Source organism: Neovison vison, chromosome 4 (assembly GCF_020171115.1).
Source record: "Neovison vison isolate M4711 chromosome 4, ASM_NN_V1, whole genome shotgun sequence".
In the NCBI taxonomy this organism is placed as follows: Eukaryota; Metazoa; Chordata; class Mammalia; order Carnivora; family Mustelidae; genus Neogale; species Neogale vison.
In genome coordinates this window covers 128,611,386-128,634,770 of record NC_058094.1, presented here as the reverse complement: position 1 = coordinate 128,634,770, position 23,385 = coordinate 128,611,386, and the positions used below count along the sequence as shown (strand labels likewise).

The 23,385-nt window shown below is 43.1% G+C and overlaps 2 protein-coding genes across 3 annotated transcripts in view; one reads left to right on the top strand and one right to left on the bottom strand.

Annotated features, from left to right (window-relative positions):
- The window catches only part of LOC122904643 (cytochrome c oxidase assembly factor 1 homolog), a 96,598-nt gene extending 93,123 nt beyond the window's left edge, over positions 1-3,475 (top strand). For both annotated transcript variants that reach the window (XM_044245674.1, XM_044245675.1), the window contains exons 5-6: positions 1,298-1,374; positions 2,254-3,475. In XM_044245674.1, the coding sequence (XP_044101609.1) occupies positions 1,298-1,374; positions 2,254-2,353 (177 nt within the window). In that variant the 3' untranslated portion in view covers positions 2,354-3,475. The remainder of the gene's footprint in view (positions 1-1,297; positions 1,375-2,253) is intronic.
- Positions 3,476-11,829: 8,354 nt separating this feature from the next.
- STK17A (serine/threonine kinase 17a) overlaps positions 11,830-23,385 on the bottom strand; it is a 41,112-nt gene continuing 29,556 nt past the window's right edge. Inside the window, exons 4-7 of the mRNA XM_044245673.1 lie at positions 17,358-17,484; positions 14,429-14,477; positions 14,162-14,341; positions 11,830-13,405 (exon numbers count right to left, since the gene is read on the bottom strand). Of these exons, the coding sequence (XP_044101608.1) occupies positions 13,081-13,405; positions 14,162-14,341; positions 14,429-14,477; positions 17,358-17,484 (681 nt within the window). The 3' untranslated portion in view covers positions 11,830-13,080. The remainder of the gene's footprint in view (positions 13,406-14,161; positions 14,342-14,428; positions 14,478-17,357; positions 17,485-23,385) is intronic.

Below are 23,385 nucleotides of genomic sequence, written 5' to 3'. Positions count from 1 at the left end.
GCGGACGGCGCGGGAGGGAGCAGCTGGTGGGCTGGGGGCTGCGCGCAGAGGAGCGGCTGCTGGGCCAGGGCCCAGCACGCAGTTCTTTCTTGGTGGCAGTTTGGAGCGGGTGAGATGTGCCATCGCTTAGCTCCTAAGAGGTCAGAGTGTGAACCAGAAGGTTTGCTGGTAATAGCTCTTCCTTTTAAACCAGGGATTTTTTTTTTCTTTTATTATGAAAAGTTTCAAACATACAGAAAAGATAAAAGAATGTACACCGTGGCACCCAGGTAACTGCTATCTGGATTCCACACGTGAGCTGATCCTTGCCTGACACTGTCCAGCACCCGCCACTTAACACCGCGTTTCAGTGCAGCACCGCAGATGCATTTGCTCTTCCGTATGCTTTTCTCGGCTTTTTTTCCCTCTTACTGTATTGTAAGACTAGAGTATAGAATACATGTAACACACAAGTATGTGTTAATCGACTGTCGTGTTCTCAGTAAGGCTTCTAGGCAACAGTAGGCTATGAGTCGTTAAGTTTTGGGGAAGTCAGAAGTTAGATGCAGATTTTGAAATCTTCTTCAAGGGTCAACTGTTAATATTTTACTTGATTTGCTTTATCCCATAGCTGTTCATCTAGTCCGATATCTGTCCACGAACACGTTATTTTCAGACATCCATACGCTTCATCTAAACTCATAAGCAACATATCATTAAGCAGAGGGGTTTTTTTTTTTTTTTCCTGAGGGAAAATTTACCTTCAGGGAAGGATATAAATCTGTCTTATTTGATGAATTTTAATAAGTGCATACACCTGTGCAGCTCAGGCCCCCACCTAGTTGTAGCCTGTTCCCTTCGCTTCAGCGTGCGCATGCTCTTCCCAGCAGGTCCTCTCACATCCCTCAGCCCCGCTAGTGACAGTCACTTTTCCGATAGTTTTTCCAACATAGTTTAGCCTGTTCCAGAACCAGAAATCGTGCATTCCGTACTTCCGGGCCTTTGGCATCCGTGTTGTTGCATGGAGCTGCGGTTTGTTCTCTTGTAGCAGTGGCTTTCCGAGTATCACTGGAAGTGCCCAGAGCCTTGGGTTTGCCAGTGAGAGGCCTGCCACTGACCTCACCAAACTGTCCGGAGAGGGGTAGGATGTTTGGATGGAGCCAGATGAAAAATCAGGGGAAATTCTGCAGCTAGGCTCAGCTAGAAAACAGCTGATTCTGTGAACGATCATTGGACTTCTTAGGGTTCACTCTAAAAACATTTTTTCACTTCCTTAGAGGACAACAATCCAATTGTATCTCACATTTTTCACCCCCAGCTGAAGATTCCGGTCTCTGGCTCTAAGTCCCAGGGTCTTCTCCACGTCCACTCATCCCGAGACGGCCCCTTTCAGAGGTGTGTGGGAAGGTGGGTGGGAATGGGGGAGCAGGAGAACTTTCTGACGGAAACAATCCTGATTCCTATTTTCATTTGTAGCAAAGTGATTGCCATAATAAGAGTTTGTTTTTCAAAGCTTGGAAAGTTTGACAGCCTAGACCCCAAGCCAGGGTGCTGGCTCTTAGCTGAGTCCAGACATTTTATCCAGTACAATCTTCCGAAGAGCCTCTCCTTGAAGAACTTCACAGTTACAGTGTCTAGATCTCTGGTAATTGCTGCTGTGCAATAGCTTCTCACACGCCGGCCTTGGTCACTGCAGATGAATAAAGTCATGGGTTCCTGTTCCAGAACTATTCATCCCATCCCTTATATTAAATCTCCACCCCATTAATTGGCTTTTCTTGTCTGGTTGCCGTAGCTACGTTTGCTCATTTCCCCCTCGGGAAGCTTCCCTCCATGAAGCTTTCCGTTGAGCCAAGATGGGTTTGAATTCCCGAGGACAAGAGAGCATGCAGCCCTCGGGCAGCCCCCACCTGGTGCCCCCTGGGCTCATGGACCCCTGAGCCTGGGATTAATGAAGGAGCTGGCAGAGCTCCAGCGCAGCATTGAAGGTGGATGTGAACTAGGAAACGGGGAATAAGCCTCCCCATCTCTTCCCCGGTGCGTGCCCCTTCCATTCACCCGTCATTCATTCTTTGCTGAACTTCCTTAACAGCAATGCTGGTTAAACAATCAGAGTCCATTAGACAATGTTCAAGCGTTATGGTAACGTAGCTGCAGTATACAATAATGTTTAAAACTTTTAAGATATTATTCAAAAAACTTTTTTTTCCTTTCCTGGCCAGGTGTTTTGCCTTGGTGTGCGTGAGTAGAGACTTTTCTTTTGGTTTTTCTCAGGTGGCGCCTTCAGGAGGTCTTCTTAAAGCTTCAGGATGGGCAGCAGATTCCCGTGTTCAAGCTCAGTGAGAACACGGGTCATGAAGTAGAAAACGAGTAGAGATGATCGAAAAGACTCGGCTCCCTCCAGACAGTCTTACCTCATCACCGCGTGCCCTCATGGCTGCGAGCCAGGCGTCCTGCCGCCGGGGTGCTTGTGTGTGCCGGCAAATTGGGATTCTGGTAGGATTCTAATTCGTCCACAAGTAGTGTGGATTTTTTAATTTAGTTAGAAACGAAAATTGTACTCTAAATATGTAAGAGTCTGTTTGAAAGTTTGCGGTCTAAAAACAAAGTACAGAATGCCAGGAATCTGTACTAATAAGATGTTAATTTCAGCTGGTTCTCATCTCTCCTTTCTCCTCTCCCACCCCCTCCCCATGGTTTTCAGTTCCGTCAGTGAGACCAGGACTTACTGGCACCGAGGAGGTCTTTAATTGTTAACACTAGAATGCCCTACCCTGAATTCATGTTGCTAAATAGCTTGTGAACATTCTCAATCCCTTAGGCACTTTTTTTTTTTGGCTTCACTGCTGTTGTTTTTATCTTATTTCTCTTTTAGTCACCAACTGTCTGCCTGATTGAAGATTTGCAAAATAACTGCTTTAATCCAGACATTTTGGAAGCTTAAACTATTTATGTGTACATAGCACATGCAAAACTAAGTTAGGAATGGGTAGTTTAAAGCTAGCAGCAGGTCCTTGTCCTTCTGTTTCATACACAACCCCCTATTCGAGAAGCGCACCTTTAGGTTTTACCTGTTTTATAAGGGAACAGTATTAGGAAGTCAAAGATCTTCCTTCCCTCTGAGCACCGGAGCTGATGAAAACCAGAAATCTGATACCTTTGCTTTGAAAAGGCCAGTTTTACCCCCTTGATGTTGTTAGACTTAATGTGGTTATAATTGCCTACAATAAAGGACATTCATGAGCTCTTTTCCTGCATTCTTAATATTCCTTGAGGGAAGCCTTTCAGAAAATATTGAGCTTAAACACGCTGGTGGACCATGAGGCCTTTAATCGTTGGAAGTTAGGTCTATTCTGGAGCTTGTTTCTTTAAAAATACACAGTCTTTGAATAGATTTTAGAGTGAAAAGTGAGTCTCCCTGAGAGCACTTTTGCCCTGTGTTTATCGATAAACATCACAATCTGTACAATCTTTCAAAGTAAATGGTAACATTGGATACACAGTTTTATGCTGCTTTCTTTAAAAGTTAATACTGTCGATTGGCTATGGGTCGGTGTGTGTTGCTTCGTATCTGACTGTTCTCTGACTTTGGTTCCTTTCAGTGTTTGCTTGTTTTTCATGCTGTTGCCAAATCACAGGAAACCCGGGCCTGGGTGGACCATCTGTTCTGAAGTCAAAGCAAGTGTCAGTTGTTTGTGTAGAGCTTGAATTAAGAGGCTTTCTAAACTAACTGACAGGAAATACTATCATAGCAGGAGAAGATCCTTGATTTCTATTCAAAGTCACCATCTTGGGTGCTTTTCCCAGTTAAGTGTGCTTCCACGTATGCACTTCTTACCTTCTTGTATGATAGTGAACAGGCCAGAACTTGGGTCTTCGCAGTAGACAGACCTTGTCTTCCCTTGCTTTGAGCAGAGCAGTGATGTGTATCCGCAGCCCATGATGCCCTGTGTATCCAGTCCTCACCGTGCCTCAGCCATTGCCTCCCATGAGCTACTGTGAGGACATCTTGTAATCCATATTGTCATCAGAGGAAAAAGCAACTCTTCCCCATCAGCAGTTTGAGGAAGTGCCCCTTGCATACCCTGTAATGGACAGGACAGCCTGGGGACTGGAGAAGGGGCTTCACTAGAATCACAAGAATCCTAAGGACCGTGCAAGAGAGTGCACACAGCCAACAAAGTCACAGCCAGCAAATGGTAGTACGACTCCCCTGAGCCTCTCCTCTACAAGACGTGGCTTGTTGTCGCCCCTGTAAGTTGCCGACCAGCTGGCGTGCTGCGTGTGGGGAGGGACTGGAGGGCTACAGAGTATTAGGATACTGTGCCAAGAGCGTTTCCAGCAGTGGTGTCAAAATGATGTAAAAGAGGGGCGCCTGGGTGGCTCAGTTGGTTAAGCAGCTGCCTTCGGCTCAGGTCATGATCCCAGGGTCCTGGGATCGAGTCCCGCATCGGGATCCTTGCTCGGCAGGGAGCCTGCTTCTCCCTCTGCCTGCCTCTCTGTCTGCCTGTGCTCACTCGTTCTCTCTCCCTCTGTTTCTGACAAATAAATAAATAAAATCTTTAAAAAAAAAAATGATGTAAAAGAGTGAGTTACTGTTCAGGAGGAAATCTAGGCGCGGTGCTCTGATGGGCCTGGAGATCTGAGATTTCACGCAAGTGGAGAGAGCAACTCAGGGCAAGGCCTCAGCAGGACGAGTATGAACTGTGCCCCAGAAATAAGATACCCAGTTGGCCAGGGTGTAGCTTAGCTTAAGACCTCGTAAAAGAAAGCCCTGGAAAGGTAAGCTGGCTAGAGCATGTGCCTGCGTTGGCATTTTGCAGGTGGCCGTTAGAGATTTTGGCGTAAGCACTGGATTCTACAGTTAATGAAGGTTTAAGCGACCATGATGAATGTGTCCTGACAGGGCTGGTAGTCCTGTCCCTTATGCCAGTGTGTGAGAATTTACTTCCTTCTGCCTCTCTTCCCTTCAACCATCCCCCCGTCTGGAGAGTCAACACCACCTGAGCAGACAAGGTGTGACTACTCCTGGTTTTGGTAAAGTTGCTTACAGCAAAGGTGAAGCTGAAATAAATTTTCTGTACATGAAACAGCCAGAACTTGGCAAATAGTGACCTGCAGCCTCCGCCGTAGTGGAAAGGGCGAGGTAATGCTCAGTAGACAGCAGCTCCAGCATTTTCTGAAGGCAGCCGGCCTTAGGCCGCTTGACTCTGCTGTTTTCAGTTTGTCTGTATGAAAAATATGACTCCGTCTTTCCCAAGCACCTGCCTTACAAGTGAGACAGTGTTTACACTGCTTGTTAGGCTGCTTGGGCAAAAGCTGCTGGTCCACACAGGACACCTGATGACTGCAGGAGTCATGGAGACGGCGGAAGGATGTTGGGAAGACCTCCAGTGCCCACCCACAGGATTCTCACCTCCTTAATAACCTGTTCATTGTCCTGACTTTGGCCGACTGCAGAGTCATTCAGTTGAAAGTACTGTAAGGAACATGTACCGATGATACTTCATGTGGAAAACCTAAAATCTTTTGGAAACCAAAAAGATTCCACCCCAAAGGACTAGAACCATATAGCAATTCAGTAATGTGGTAGGCTGCACAATCAATGCACAGTTGCTTTCTTTTACACTAACAGTGAAACTGTAGAAAAGGAAATTAGAGAACTGATTCCATTTACAGTAGCACCAAGAACTGTAAGATACCTGGGAATAAACCTAACCAAAGAGGTAAAGGATCTGTACTTGAGAACTACAGAACACTCATGAAGGAAACTGAAGATGACAGAAAAAGATGGAAGAACATTCCATGCTCATGGATCAGAAGAATAAACATTGGTAAAATGTCTGTGCTGCCCAGAGCACTCTATACTTTCAGTGCCATCCTGATCAAAATACTATTGGCATTTTTCAAGGTACTGGAACAGTCCTAAAGTTTGTATGGAACCAGAAAAGACCCTGAATCACCAAGGAAATGTTGAAAAAGAAAAAAGCTGGGAGTGTCATGTTGCCTGATTTCAAGCTTTATTACAAAGCTGTGATCACCAAGACAGCACGGTACTGACAAAAGCGGACACACAGGCCAGTGGAACAGAGTAGAGCGCCCAGATATGGTCCCGCAACTGTATGGTCAACTCATCTTCAACAAAGCAGAAAAAATATCCAATGGGAAAAGACAGTCTTTTCAGTAAACAGTGCTGGAAGAATTGGACAGCTATATACAGAAAACACTAGCCACAGCAGCTTCTTTCAAGACAGGTCTCCAAAGGCAAAGGAAACAAACACAAAAATGAACTTTTGGGACTTCATCAAGATCAAAAGCTTCTGCACAGCAAAGGAAACAGTCAACAAGACAAAGAGGCAACCCACGGAATGGGAGAAGATATTCACAAATGACACTACAGACAAAGGGCTGATATCCAAGATCTATAAAGAACTCAAACTCAACACTTAAAAAACAGATAATTATGTCAGAAAATGGGCAGAAGACATGAACAGACACTTCTCCAAAGAAGACAGGCAAATGGCTAACAGACACATGAAAAAATGTTCATCATCACTAGCCATTAGGGAGATACAAATCAAAACCACACTGAGATACCACCTTACACCAGTTAGAATGGCCAAAATCAACAGGCAGGAAACAAGTGTTGGAGAGGATGTGGAGAAAGGGGAAACCGTCTACACGGTTGGTGGGAATGCCAAGTTGGTGCAGCCACTTTGGAAAACAGTGTGGAGATTCCTTAAGAAATTACAAATAGAGCTTCCCTGTGACCCTGTAATTGCACTACTAGGTATTTACCCCAAAGATACAAAAGTAGTGAAAAGAAGAGCCATCTATATACCCTAATGTTCATAGGAGCAATGGTCACAGTCTCCAAACTGTAAAGAACCAAGATGCCCTTCAACGGATGAATGGATAAAGAGGATGTGGTCCACCTATACAATGGAATATTACTCAGCCATCAGAAAGGATGGATGCTCAACTTTTGCATTAACCTGGGTGGGACTGGAGGGGATTATGCTGAGTGAAATCAGACAAAGTCAGTTATATGGTTTCACTTACTTGTGGAACATAAGGAATAGCATGGAGGACAGGAGAAGGAAGGGATAAATGAAGGGAGGGAAATCAGAGGGGGAGACGAACCATGAGAGACTGTGGACTCTAAGAAACAAACTGAGGGTTTTAGAGGGGAGGGAGTGGGGGTTTGGGTGAGCCTGGTGATGGGTATTGAGGAGGGCACGTACTGCATGGAGCACGGGGGGTTATATGTAAACAATGGATCTTGGGATACTACATCAAAAACTAATGATATACTATATGGTGGCTAACATAACATTTTAAAAAATCAGGAAAAGAAAAACTAGCATTTTACAATCCAAGGTAGGAAAGTGGGAGAAGAAAAAAACAGGCCTCTCAGATACGGGTCTATATCACAGATCACATACAGTGTAGTATCTTTTATCACTAAATAATAAACCTTAGAGGCAGAAATTACTTTTCTTCCACCACATAATACTTTTAAAAAATAGCTTTTAAATTTAGCTACCATGTTAGTGTCAGTTACGTTGCAGTCTTAAGAATTTAATTCCAAGTTTGGTTTACAATCTCTCCCATGAATGTTGCAGCAAAATTCTAAATTTTAGCAACTGTATCCAGCAACATATAGTTAGTGGTATATTGTATTTTGCAAAATATTGTGCTGCCTATCCCTTTGCAGTGTCCCCCTCCATGGGAAGACTCTATAGCCCTGCTTTGAACTTAGGTGTCACCCCGTGGCTTGTTTTGGCCAGTGAATTTGTGAGTGGAAGTGATAGGGAAGACTTATGAGTAGACGTTTTAAGGGCCAGGGAACCAAGGTCTGGTTCCCCATGTCCTCTTTTCTCTCTTCCCTAAAATCAGTAATATTCTAGATAGTAGCTATCCCGGGGACTCAGGTTCTGGAACGAAGCCGATATGTGACAGAGCTTACTGCTGAAGCACGATGGGCCATGTAGCACATATGAGAAATAACAGCGATAAGCCCCGAAGATCAGCGGCCAGTTTTACATCAGCCTAGTCTAGCTTCTGGTAATTGTTCACATCGACTGAGAGAGGTTTATTTCAGGAGTGCTCGGTGGCTCAATCATTAATAGATCTAAGGAGGCGAAATTAGGATACTTTCATACAGGATCCACAGTTCCCCTTACAGGAGAGGAGTGTGTGCACATGCCTGTATTCCTCAAAGCCAGCAGCTCACTCAATGAGGAAACTACCAGAGATTTTTCCCACTCAGGTCAGAAACAAGATGAGGCTACACTGTATCCACTATTAACACTGTGTTATATCCAGTGTAGTTAGGCAAAAAAATGAAAAAAGAGGCCTAAAACCTAGGAAGAGGAAAGCAGTTACTGTTTAGGTAGATTATATGACTACATATCAGCAAAACCCAAAAGAATCTGTGGAAAACTACAGAGTATTTAGTGGAGAGTATAAGATTAATATAGAAAAATCTTTACGTATACAAGTAGTGACTAGTTTGAAGAAATAACGGAGACCAGACTATCTACAGCAGCAGAAAACAAATTATTTAGGAAAAAAACTTAGCAAAAAACCTGCCAAACTTACATGAGAAGTGCTAAAACACTACCAACAGATACAAAGTACAACTGGACAAATACAAAGGCTTACCACATTCATGGATAGCAAGATTCTTCGTCGGAAAGATGCCAGTCCTCCTGGAGTTAAATTTAATGTGTACCAATAAAGAAAACATTAGGGATTTTTAAAAGTTAGATCAGCTAATTAGTTATAAACTCATTTGGAAGCGTAAGCAAAGGCAGCCAGGAAATCCCAGCAAAGCAAGGTCAAGGAGGGAGGGCTTGTCTTGCCAGACATTAAAATATAAATAATGCAGCGCTGACCCATGAAGAGACGCCACAGCAACACCGCACAGAGAATACAGATGCATGTCCAAGTGCACACAGAAACCTGGTTATGGTAACCGCTAGCATCTGAGTCGGGAGGGAGTGGGGGACATCTGAACAAAGACAACAGCTGATAGCTAGATGCAGAAAGACAGCATCGGATCCACTGTCAACCATACAAGTAACAATTAGATCAAAGATCTTAAATGTAAAAATGAAAGCATCTATATACTAGCAAAATTATAGGTAACTCTTAGAACCTGGAAGGAGAGAGATCTTCCCAATGAGTCACCATCTACAAGTGATAAGCCAAATTAATAAACTTGACTGTATAAAAACAAATTTCTGCATGTCTAGAAAGAACAAAAACTAAGCAAAAAGCAAATGCTAAAGTGGGGGAAATATTTACCTTTTTTTACAAGACGTATTTATTTGAAAGAGAGAGTCAGGAGGGGCAAAAGGAGAAGAGATCATCTCAGACAGACTCCTGAACAAGTCCAGAACCTGAAGCGGGTCTCCATCCCGCAACCCCACACGACCTGAGGGGAAACCAAGAGCCTGACCCTCAACCAACTGAGCCACTCGGGTGCCCCAACATTTATAATTTATATCGCAAAAGTTAACATTCATAATTTGTAAGGAGCAAAAGTAGAGAAAAACCATAACCTGGAAGAAAACTGAGCAAAAGATACTAATGAATGAATTCACAGAAAAAAAATGCAAGTGAATTATATTTAAAAAAAAAAAAGTTCAACCTCATTCTTAAAAAGAATGCAAATTAAAACTAGTGATACCATTTTTCTTCGAGCAAATTGGCAATAATCCCTAAGTGTGAGAACCTACTTGAAAAGCCGTGAGGAAACAGGCTCTCTTAAATTGCAGATGGGATGGGAACACAGTGATACAACTTCTGCAGAGGGGAACTTGACAATATCTGGAAGAATGTTATGTACCTTTACCATTTGACCCACCAATCCCATTTCTGAGACTGTGTGCTAAAAAGCAGCTAACAAAAATACAAAATGCCATTTACATAGTATTACTTAATGAACTCTATTTGTAATAGCAAAAACTGGAGACATACAACCAAAATATCCATCAACAAACTTTGAAACCTTGGATACTTTCAAATCAATGAATCTATATTATAAAATTGTGATTATTGAATGTTGTTGATGAGTACATAGAAGAAAATGGTAAAATAAGTCCCTATTTTGTGAATTTCTGAAATTGGCAATTTTTATGTTAAGTAGCATTTCACTGTTTTTCAGGGTTAGTTCCTTTCCTGAATATTAAGGCCACTGAAACCTCTTTTTACGCTCTTTCATGAATTCTTTTATCATAAACCAGGAGTTTTCAGAGTGAGTGAAAAATTAGACAGGGATCATAACATTTCAGGCAAAACAACCTCCCTTCTCCCTAGTATTTTTTTAAATTCTGGAACTAAATGAAGGTACTAGGTGGTAAATAACCTTGAACAATTTTGATTATTTTAGTCTCATCAATGCAATTTAATTCTTACAAGTGTGTGTGAGTTTAAAGTGTATTTAGGATGTTTGTTAATACCCGGCTAATGACCTTTCCCCCTACATAGGACCATCTATGTTGGTGCCAAGATCAATCCTGCTTTTGGTTTCTGTGGCCTGAGCTATAGACCACACGTTACATTACTAGGACTGTAACTCACCTCTTGTCCAATGTTCTCTGAGCAACCTTTATGACTTTTTCTCTATTAAATTTTCTTCCAAACTGAGGTCAGTTGTAAAAGTTTAGGAGTTTGTGGTTCTCACCTGACCTTCCTCTATAAGAGTGTGGCATTTTCTCCTACTTTTCACGTGAAAACAACAAAACATTAAAACACAATTTCCGAAATGACTAAAACCACTTATACATTTTCCCTATTTTTTCATAAACTTCTCAAGCTAAAATATGACAGTATGGAATTTTATTATTATTAAAAATGGACTTGCAGATTCTGTGAACAAATTCAATAATACTGGTTTGGTTCTTCATAAGCTTGTTAAAAGAAAAAATTAACATTATTAGGTGAGTATAAAGCTAATTGATAAATCACTAACGGAAAGATTTTATTTGGCCCACTTTCGTGAAGGCTCTTCATGTTCTGTATAAGTCAAAAAAATGTCAGTATATCTTTACATGTGTTTACAAAAGCCACTAAAGATGCAGCACACTGCAAACAGCAAAGTGGCTAGCTAAAAGAAAACAGGTGTTTTTTTTTTTTTTTTAACAAATACAGCAACTATATTAAATGTATTTATTTGGAATGTAATGTAAAGTGGTTTTCAAAAAAATCTAAATGTTACCTAAATGTTCTGGTTTTAAAACTGGACAAATCTATCAAGTATAAAAATGTCACTCAATAGTGGGCATTTTTCTCACCTCCCTTCTATTTTTGTCAGAGAGAGGTTTAAAAAAATGTGCCTAAACTTGTTTTTTTCCTCTTCCAAGAGGAAAGGAACTTACCTGCAGCTTCACATAGTGGTCACGGGTTTTCACAGAAAACCCTGCCATGGTGGTAGCATTTCTTCCTCTTCCTCCTATAGCTCGATTAGAAACGCTGGTTTCCAAGAAACTGTAAATGTGGCCGATTTTGTGAGAAACTGCAACCTGCCGGTTGGAACTGCCTAATCAGCCTCAGCTGTTGCTGTATAAAGGCCAAGGGGCTCTGACACCTGCAGGCAGGGGGTGGTTACAGACCGTGGGGCAGGGTCCTGTACAGTACACCGCACACACTTTACAACACAACACGTGGTTAGGTGCTGCCACCAGCTCATGACCCTGACATTTAAGAACTCGTGCAGAGGAGAGCATCGAGTGAGCCCCAAAGAGCAACTGTGAAGGGACTGGTCGGGCGACAGACCAGTTATATTACAAGTCTCCTGATGCCCTGAGCCTAATAAAAGATAAATAAGGACACGACTCAGACTTTTTGTGTGAGAAAGATGTTTAGTTGCTTTAAGTTATACGGAGTACACTTTTACATTTCCACTTTTTCATAGGAATTTATTGCTCACTATGGGGCCTACTTCCAACTGAAGTGTTGATCCTAATCAAATTAAATTCTACTGAGTATATTCATGTAAGTTCTGGGAATGGCTTCTTCCCTGATGACAGAGTATCCAATGGCACGTTTTTCATGAACAAAATAAAGTTTATAAATATTTTGTTTTTTTATAACATTTCTTAGTACAGTCAGAGGGCACAGAAGTAGAGGCTCAATGGCTAGGACGAATATGCTTCATCTCTTACCCTCTCGGGGGTTTTATTATCAAAAACAATGTAATAGCATCTTTTCACTGACCAAAGCAACCCCATGTTGATCAGATCACACTGACACTTGCAAGTGACTAGCACATGAGAAGGCGGCACGGGTGCCATCTCCTTAAAGACAGTAGACAAGTAACCTGTGGTGGGGGGCTGAGAAATCAGCACTGGTTTACATTTCAGGTTACTTAACCTTGACCTTAAAACCAGAATAGTCTGAGGTGAAAAATCATCACCACTCTTATATTATGACACTGAAGAAAAAAAAATGAGCCAGGGCTTTTTCACTGATAGGTTACAAGCATTAGGCAAAAGCAAAGACAATAGAAGTCAAATCAAGCCTATAAAGCAGTAATAAAATATAAAAATATTATCAAACTCTAGTGGATGTTATTCTAAATTTGGAAGATACATAATTAAAAAGCTTACTCCCCCCTCCAAAAAATCCAAAGTGAAAAAGTATCAATTTTAGCAAAGATACCTACATCTATATCTATATATATTCATATATATATATGCAGATATAGATGCACACGAATAATGCTAAATAGATTTACAAAGATGTTAATTTGGCACTTTTACTTGGATTTTTAAAGAAAGGAAATACAGATATCTTTGCATAACAAATTCTCATTCTGGAGAAACAATATTTAGAAACAAAAGGTTCAAACATCTCCCTTCTTAAAAAAATAACATGGACACAGATAACTTTACCCGTTAAAACTCCTGGTTGGCAGCTTTATAAATCTGTCTTGATATAACTAACTCCACAAGTTTGACAAAGTTATTTTAGTTTCTATCAGCAATACCTGGTTTATCCACTTTCAGTACATGTACCATGTGGCCAGAAGTCCATAAATAATAATGTTTTCAATGCAGAAATCTTTTTTAAAGTTTTAGAGGGAAGTACTGCTCAGTAGATAAATTCTCCTGGAATTTCTTGTAGCAAAGGTTCCTCAAACTTAAATCGTTTGGAAATGGCCTTTTGCTCCATTTTCTCTTTTTCAGACTGTCTGCATTGTCCTAAAGTATATGAAGTAAATACAATTAACTCCTCTGTTGCACCTAATTCCTCGGTTTCCGGCTTCTGAGTATCTGAATTAATTTCAGGCACAGCATCACCTTCTTGGAGTGCATTTGCTGCTTCTAATGCCCCTTTCACTTTGAAAGAAGGATCTTGAACACTGCTCTCCGTCAACCACGGATGCTTTAGACATTCTTCGGCTGTGGCTCGATCTCTGTAAAATGAAACACATTTCACACTTAAGACAGTTTAAACCCTCAATTAGAGGGGCACCTGGCAGTTCAGTTAAGCCTCTGCCTTCGGCTCAGGTCCATGATCTCAGGGTCCTGGAATCAAGCCCCGCATCGGGCTCCCCGCTCAGCAGGGAGTCTGCTTCTCCCTCTCTCTCTGCCCTCAACTCGTTCTTTTTCAAATAAATAATCTTTAAAAAAAAATAAAACTTCAATTATAAATTAGAGCATACCGGGAGGGCCCGGGCTTGTTCAGTTGGTAGAGCACGTGACTCCTGATCTCAGGGTTGAGTATGCGCTCCATACTGGGTATAGAGATTACTCAAAAAATAAAATCTTAAAAATACATAAATCAGAGCATAAGGTATTTATTGTATTATATATGGGGAGGTATGAAGAGCTGACAAGAATCTTACTGTGATTCCTGAGTAAGACTGGGAGTTTTGGCATCTGTGCAAATGCCACTCCCACAGTGTTGGAAAACACTCGAAGGAAGAGATCTCTGAAAAGCCCTTTTGGAAGACCAGACAGACAATAGCTGTTTCACTGAGATGCAGCTCACGTTTTCTAAGAAACTTCATTTTTGACATTTTCTTTCAACAAATACAAATAGGCTCAAGGTTTCATCTAGTTTAATGTCTACATTGTCCTGCCTCCCGTTTGGTGTTTCAGGTTAGCCTGCTTTTGTTGAGAGCAGATCACTCAAAAATGGACAAAGATCAATATTCACTAATACTTACTCAGGTTTCTTAACTAAAAGTGTCTTGATGAAGTCAATAGCAGACTCAGACACGACATCAAATTCTTCCTCAGAGTAACTTAAACTCATTTGAGAGATGTTTAGGAATGTTTCTTGTTTATTGTCACCTAAGAAAGGTGAGACTCCTGTGAGCATGACATACGTTAACACTCCAATGCTCCTAAAGCAGAATGAAAATGCAAGAAAAATTAGTATCCTACTCTTTTCTTGAAACCAATTTGATCAAGTTTTCAGAAATAACTCTTACCACATATCCGTCGCCATGCTGATAGGATCGTAACTAAGAATTTCGGGAGCTAGTATCAGAAACAAGAAAACATTTAGCTGTGTGAAAAAAAATTCCCAATTTGCACTTTGAAATAAAAATTTTTTTAAAATACTCATCAGAAACTCTAAGACACCATCAAGATTTGGGCTAACATGAAATAGCATTATATAAATTAACATGAATTACTGTAAAGTCTAACTAGATATAATTAACTTATTTTCCCACCAGTACCCTCCATTGTTGGGTCTTAATATTTTTAAAATACCTGAATGCATGAGTACTGTAACAGGAACTGACAACTCTGACACCTTCCTCTTCCCATACCCACGATAATCGAGCATCCTGACAGATGACTGCTTTAAAATCTTAATGCCATCCGTGGTGCTGCTTCCCCATGGCCCGCACCCTAGCCCATGGCACTTTCCCCTGACCTGCCTGATCTCTTCTCCATGCTGTGGCCGGAGGGGGTTTTAAGATGTCCACCCACTGACAAAAAGTCAATCAAAATGGTTAAAGAAAAAACTGGGCATTCTCAGATGACATGCACCACACACACAGACAACAAAGTTGCCTCTGTAGAGTCCTGGAAAACAGCATGCTTTGATAACATTTAACTAAACTGTCCCAGCAAGCAATACAAAAGGCATTCTCAAGTGTGCAAGGACTGTAGGAGAAATTTATGAAAATCCTCCTTGAAAGGCAAACTCACTCACTGATACAATCCAGTCAACCACAAGATGAGTTTTTTTTCAAAAGTGGGAAGAACTCAAGACAGGCAATCAAGTATTGAATCCATTTATAAACAGATCAAAAACTAACAGCTGTGGTAATTACAATTTTAACAAGGGGGGGTGTGAAGATATCTAATCCTAGGAAAAAACGAAACACTCAAGTCACATACTCATCACTGGTAGGGGATGGGGGCACACCCCCCCCCCAATATTAGGGAGGAAGAAAGGGTTGGGAGAAAATGTTAGGTAGGGTATATTTCCTCAACTTCACCTTCTGATGCTGAGTCATGAAACAGAGGTTATGAATATTACTTTAAAGTTTTAAAAGAAACTATTGGGAAATTTAAAATGAAATGCACAGCATCCAAACTACCGGAGGGGAAAAGGAGACCAAAGAAGCTGCTGGGAGGAGGGAGCAGGAAATAGTAGCTTCCTTTCTCATGTTTATTATAAGCTGAACATGGATGTAAGAGTTGATAGAGCCAATCCGATGAGTAGTGTTAGGGTAGCCCCATTTTAGGGACAGAGGCATGGGGTGTCTTAAAGAGATTTCAGGACCAAGGTCACGTGCACAGCCCACTGCCCAGACAGGATTCTGTAAAGAGAACAAACTGGGAGGCTTACACTCACCTTGAAATTGCAGGAAGGAAAGAGAGGAGAGGCCCCCTTGTTTTTCTCTATTACATAGTTCTGAATTATTTTTAGTCTTCTTGGATTGGGAATTACTTTTATAATAAAGATAGTTCTGGTTTTTTGGAGGGGGAAAAAAAAGTTCTTGGTAGAAAACTGAGAATGTACCCAAAGAACAGAAAGCATAAAACAAAACATAAGAGAACTCCCCCTTCAGGGCAGTAACCACCACAAGGTTCTCCTCTCACAGCCCTGCGTTCCTCGTTTGCTCTGGTCTGCAAGGCTTTCGACCGGCTGAGGGATCTGGGCTGCTGCTTCCCCAGAGGAGGCCTGCGAAGCCCCATCCTTAAACCTTCCTGAGTGGTCACGACGCACACTGGAATTTAAGTGTTCTAGCCCACAAAGAACACATCAACATTCTGAAGGTTGTCTGCCAGTGATACCTTTCATTACCTAATTAAGGAGGTTTAAAATCGTAGGACTTTAACTTTAAAGCATTGGGTTATATATTTTGCACTATCATTGCCCAGCAGCTTTGTTTTCCTCAACCCTATCCGTCCTCTGGAATTGACGCTTCTTGTAAACTAAGTCCCACTACCCTCGGCTCCTCTCCGGAAAGAGGCCTCGGCTGTCCAGGCCCTCTAGAAATGCAGCCAGCCTGTCCCCTTCACAACTCCAACCTCCGCCTTCTCCCCTGCCCCTGGCTGCTGTCATCAGACACAAAACCACCCCCTGACCCGCCTGCCACCACCCTGGACAGCGTCTGCGCTCCTGTCTGCCCCAGGCAGCTTGGCGTCCAGCTTCTGCACCTATAGGTCTGGAGCGCCGCGGGCCACAGCCGCCCCTCGGCCCTAGTAATGATGGAGAACAGTTCCACCTCTGAAATTGTAAATATTGTAAACTCTTGGTCACCACCTTTACACTCTTTCACTGCCTTGCTCTGCTTCCGGGTATCTTTTTTAACCTCATTCAGGCCATAGCTCCCTTTGCATCCTGTAGTTCTGCCAGTCTGTCCAAAAAGTCAGAATTCACTTATTTTTGAATAAAACTGAAAAGCCACGGTTCATCCCTTCGGCTGCTCTTGTACCTTCAAAGCTTAACGCTTCTTTCTTTCTGCCAGAAGCTCGACCCTGCATTAATCCAACAACAACGAAATGCCACATGCCGACTGTTTCACAGGGCTTGCAATTACTCAACAGTGTTTGTTATGAACTTAAAGTTCTTTAAAGGTCCTTACTTGTTAAACATCCTCCCAACTTCAGGTAACCTGGTATCCTATACTTTGTTAAGAAAATCCTTTTTGATTCCTTTTAGAAGCAAGCCCTTAAATTCTCTTGATTCCCTTCAGGAAAGCAATCATCAGTTTGGTAACTTACCGTTTAATGCTTACCATTTTTAAATCTTTACACAAAAGAAGGACTCTGATGGTAGAATTTTAATACAGCAGATGGCCTGCCCCACTGTTAACCACGCCGCATGTGAGCTCCCTAACGAAGACGATGCCTGACCCCAAATGCAGAACATAACCCCCTCTCAAGAGTACTTACCCACATATTCAGGAGTACCCATAATTTCTCGGAGCTCTTCGCTGTTCTTCATTATTCTTGAAAGACCAAAATCAACTATCTTAATGTCACCCAGCGGTGATGCACTTGTCAGCAGAATATTCTGAGGCTAAAAAATACAGAAAGAGTAAAAAAAAAAAAATACAGAAAGAGCAAGTAGCCCATAAAGCCTACACAGCTCGCCGGTGAAATCGAGATAAAAAAAAAACAAACCACACACACACAAAAAAAAACAGAAGCAGTCATTCACGAAATACTTCTACAATATATTTACAATACATAAGGCAACAGGCCTCATACAATCTCTTCCCCTTATACTGGCTCCCCCTCAGCACATAAATGTGCATCTACCCCATCTTAAAAACAAAACCAAGTCACTCATAAATATCCTATAAAACTCTCCATTTCTTTCTAGCCAACGCACTCACTCCAGGCTACTCCCTCAAAGCTCAGCTAGAAAGCACGGCTGTGTACACTTGCTGTCACTTCTCAATGCAGCTGAGTCTGGATTTTGCCCCCTCTCCTAGCTCTAGCTGTTCTTACTAAGATCGCAAAATCTTAAATAATCAAAGACAACCCCCCCCCCAAATCGAATAAATGTCTTTCAAGGCACCATTGTGGCTGTATGATTTGGCCTGCCAACCACCCTTTTACACACTCTTGGATGTTTTCCTCCTTAATCTCTCACCATTTTCTAAAGATTTCTTCCTTGTTCCCTCCTTTTAAATACTGGTGTTGCCCCAGATCCCTCATTGGCTGGCCCTCCACTATGTCATCTACTACTGAAGCTTCAACCGCCACTTACAGGCTGGTGACCTCTATCCTAAGTCCTTCTCTGACTCATAGATCAAATTAAAATCAGGGGCACCTGGGTGGCTCAGTGGGTTAAGCCGCTGCCTTCGGCTCAGGTCATGATCTCAGGGTCCTGGGATCGAGTCCCGCATCGGGCTCTCTGCTTGGCAGGGAGCCTGCTTCCTCCCCCTCTCTCTGCCAGCCTCTCTGCCTACTTGTGATCTCTGTCAAATAAATAAATAAAATCTTTAAAAAAAAAATTAAAATCAGATCTTTTCATTTGGCTGAAATGGGCCACACCTTCAACTCCCACTACTGAGCAAGGCCATCAATCCAGTAAACAGCTCAGGCAAGAGCTCTTCCTTCAGCCCCATCAACCCTATGCCTCTCCTCCTCCTCCTTTTTTTTTTTTTTTTTAAAGGTTTTATTTATTTGACACACAGAGAGAGATCACAAATATACAGAGAGGCAGGCAGAGAGAGGAGGAAGCAGGCTCCCCGCCAAGCAGGGAGCCCAATGTGGGACTTGATCCCAGGACTCTGAGATCATGACCTGAGCTGAAGGCAGAGGCTTTTACCCACTGAGCCACCCAGGTGCCCCATGCCTCTCCTTGTCTACACCCAATGTCATTGCCCGGGTCAGGCACTGGGGGGAATCAACCTAAAGTGCTCTGTCTCCTTCATTTTCAACTATGTCTCACACCTAGTGAAGTCACCAGCATGCCAGTACCATGTCCCAAATCTCAAAACCCCCAATTGCTTCAAGTTTGGGCTTTCATTATTTCTCACCTGGACCACTACCCTCCTGCCTCTAGTTTTCCCCACCTTCAACCCATCCTTCACTGAACAATATTCTTGCCATAAAGTAAGTCTGATTAGGATACTGGTTGCTAGTCCTCACCCACGAACACATTCTCGGAGGGAATGTATTTGACAATGGGCAACAGAGCTACCCAAGGCCAAGGCCACAGAATCAATAAGGTTCATATTCCTGGAGTCTTTTTTTTTTTTAACCCAAATAACCTCAGATACTTTTACATAAAAAGTCAAACATATATACTAGAAAATAAAATTCACTTCAATTTTTAAAATAAAATGATTTTTAAAAAAGATTTTATTTATTTATCCGATATAGATGACAAGTCGGCAGAGAGGCAGGCAGAGAGAGAAGGAAGCAGGCTCCCTGCTGAGCAGAGAGCCCGATGCGGGGCTCCATCCCAGGACCCTGGGATCATGACCTGAGCTGAAGACAGAGGCTTAACCACTGAGCCACCGAGGCACCCCAAAATAAAATGACTTTTGAAAGAAAAGTTTATGTTGCTTCAGAAAAGGACTGCACTTCCTGTCTTCTGCCATTAAGAATATTTCCAAAGATAAATTGAGAACCATACGTACCAATAAAGTATAAATACCTCACTACAGCACCCCAGTGTTTCATGATCTGGCTTCTGCCTCCTCTTCACGATTCACCTCCTGCCACCCTCCCGCAGGCAATCTGTGTTCCAAATCCAACAAGCTGTAATCCCTAAACAAGACGTGCACGCCCCCATCTCATGCCCTTGCCTTCTGTGCTCCCTTTGCTCAGGAAGCCCTCTCCCCTTCTCTGCTTGCAAATTTAGTTCCATCACTCACTCCATACGTGGCGGGTCTCAGCAAGGCACCGGTGCCTCAAGAAAGCCAACTCTGACGCCCTCTCTGGCCCTCCAGGGAGGGCTCGATGCCTGCCCCCCTCTACTCCACAACACCTTGTACGTGACGGACGTATGATCCTGCTCGGTTTGTTGTATTTTCCTCTCCCCTCTGTCACACTGTGGTTCTCCAGAGGTTTGTAATGAACCGTAACATCTCCCTTCCTTCCATGCATATCCAGCCACTCCATCTGACCTGTCTCCTTCTTCCTCTCCCGTAGGTCACTATAATCCAATGACCTAATCCCACGCTTTCTGAACATTGCTGACATCACTGCCGCTCCTTCCTTGTTTACAGACTCTTTTACTCTTGGCTTCCACAGGAAAGCACTATCCTGCTTTTCCTCCTCTCTGGCTGCTGCTTCTGTCTCCTTTGTTGGTTCATCATCCTTTAACTGGCCCATTCAATGGGTTTCTCACAGCCTGGTCTTAAGGCTCCCCACTCGTACACTCCCCGCTCTTACCTGACACAGTGCATCTGTACCCAGGGCCTAAGCATAGCCTAGACATTATGAGTCACAGATTTTTATCTCTGGCTCAGACCACTTCAACCAACTGCTCACCTACTCTCTCCCCTTTGATGTCTCACAGCTACCTCAAATTCAGCATGCTCAAACCAGACTATTTTCCCTCCCAAATCAGATTCCCCATATGCCAGTGACTGTCACCTCAGGGAATGCCACTCTCACCTAGCAAGGTAGAAGAAAACACTAAGAATCACCTTGGCCATTCCTCTCTCCCCACTTTCTCTTCATTTAGCTGACGTTTCACTACACCCTATGGAGTTTAAGTCCTAAATTTAAGCATTTCTAGACTTTATTTCTCTCCAACTACAGAACACTCATTCAAGGTACCATCAAATTTTTGCTCAATTGCAACAGCCTCTAAACACTTTGCTAGGGTCTATTTTGCCCAGCCTTCTGTAGACAGAAGGATCTTTCGCTCCATGCAAACCTGATCTGTCACCCCCTGACTAAACCTGTCAGTAGCTTCCCGTTAGCTTTAACCTCCAAACTCCTTAACGTGCATGCAAACCCCTGCTGGTCCGAGCTCCTCCCTGGCTCTCCAGACTCATCAGTAACCTGTTCCCCTTGGCTCGGTGACAGTGGAGACTGTCTTGGCAGACACTGTCCAGTGTATCCTGCTTGCCATGCTCGCGCTTACAACAGTATCTTTGTGTACTTTTCCCCCATTCTTCTGTGCATCATGTCAGCTTGCTGAGAAGACCTCTAGGATGGCAGCAAAGAGATTTTAACAGCGTTCAACAAGCAAGAACATATGAAACAGGAAGTTGAGGTCTAGGTGGTTCCTCTCTTTTAAAGGGGTTACTATCTACCCAACGTCCCTCCTGCCCTTCTCTATTAGGAAAATGCTTATAGATTGACCCAAGTCTGGATTCAGGGGCAGAGAAGGAAAAAACCCCAGCTCCAGGAGTCATGCAGTGGGCTGGCACCCAGGGGCACACATTAGCTACTGCTTGAATGAAAGGAAGAGACAGAACTATACAAAAGAATCTAACAGGTGTCCACTTTGTGTCAGGAATGGAGGCACTGCAAATACCAGTGATCCCAAGTCTCCGGTGACAGTTCCCCATCAGAAAAGAAATCACAGGGAAGCACCCAGCAGGCTCGACCAGCTCTGCTGTGCGTTTCAAGTGTGCTCGTGGACAAAGCGCTCAGGCCATCCATTGGCGAGAATAATTCAGCCTTGGAGAACTGTACAGGAGAGAAGTGAGCAGACCTTGGAGGAGAAAAGGGATACTGTCGCTTATTCAAAAAAATTTTATTGACGGCCTACGGGGAAAACAGAAAATAAGACCTAAATCCCACGTTCTTTTGGAGGCTTATATTCCAATGGAGACAAAGAAGCAAAAGTAAATAGTAACACCTTGGGTGCTTTTAAGCACTCAGGAGAACTCAGCAGGGAAATGGATGGGAGTGTCTGCGGGGTGTGTCTGTTGCGCATGAGTGTGCTGGTTCCGGGTAGTCAGGCAAGGTTTCTCTGAGAAGGCAGTAGTGAGCTATGAAGGAGCCAGTCCAGGCACAATACTCAGGGGCCTGGCGTTGGCAGGGGGCATTCCGGGAGAAGAAAGACCCCGCCAGACGCAAGGACAAGCTACCAGTGGAGGAACCACAAACCGGAGAACAGTGCAAATGCGGAAGGGATGAGTGTGGTGGCAGGCAAAGCCTAGTGAGCAGATGGGGGCGGAGGAACAGGAATCAGAGAGGCTTTGTGAGGCCTTCTGCAAGAACTGGTAGAAGACAGACTAGAGGGGAGGACAAGAGTACATCCCAGGGAAAGAAAAGGCCACACGCCGAAGCTTATACAGGTGAGCTAATATACAGCATGATGCGTGCAAGGGATTCTCAAATACAAGAATATGTCTTCGAAGAATGTGCCTCTACCCTGTTTTTGCAGTCCTGAAAGGGAGACAGAGACAGAGTGAGGAAGATATGATGAAGCACGGGATAAAACAAAACAAAACAAAAATAGAAGAAACTTTACACATTCCAGTAACCAAATCCACAGCCCACTGGGACCGACGCTGTGGAGGAACAAGGTGCTTAGATCATTCACTGATTACTACAGCCAAGGTCAGCAAGAGAGGACAACTGGTTCCATTCTGATTCTCAGACCCAGAAGGAGGGGTGCCTGCAGAAACACCCCAGACTGCTGGCAGTTCAGTCTGGAAAGAGTCCAGGGCTGAGGATATGGCTCCGGAGGACAAGGACACAGAGGCAAGACTAACACCATGGAAGTAAATGAGAGGAAGAGAAAACGGCAAGAAAAAAAGTGGCCAAGATGAGTTTGGGCCAATAACTATATCAAATGGAAAGCAACAAGAGTGACAAGCACGTTCAGAAATAGCAGTCTGAGGGCGCCTGGCCGGGCGGGGGTGGGGGGTTCAGTCGATTGCACAACTGCCTTCAGCTCAGGTCATGATCCAGAGGTCCTGGGATCGAGTCCGACATTGGGCTCCCTGCTCAGCCGGGAGTCTGCTTCTCCCTCTCCCCATCCCCTGCTTAGGTCCACCCCCAACCCATCAAATAAATAAAATCTTTTAAAAAAAGAAGAAGAAAAGAAAGAGAAAAAAGAAAAGAAATAGCAGTCTGAGAAGTGAGGCTAGGAACCCAGGCACCATGTTGTAGTAAGAAAATCAGGAAGGTGAGAGTCAAAGGTCCTCTTTGACACGGGAAAGAGTGAGGACCAAGAAAAGGCCACTGAATATAGCAAATAAACAACCTCTGAAAGACTTTTGAAGAAGTAATTTTTAGTAAAACCCTGGAAGAAAAACCCAGATTATAGTAGGTTGAAAAATAAGCCGAAAGGCTAAGTGATCTTTATATTACAGGTCATTCTGGCTTAATTATCTGTGGCTGTCCTCTGAACCAGTGCTGTCCTAAGGGAAGGTAATGCAAGTCACAGAATGTAACTTAAAATCTTCTATGGAGATACTATAAAAGGTAAAATGAAACAGGTGAAAATAATTTTAATATTTCTTTAATTTAATATATCTAAAATGTTATCCCT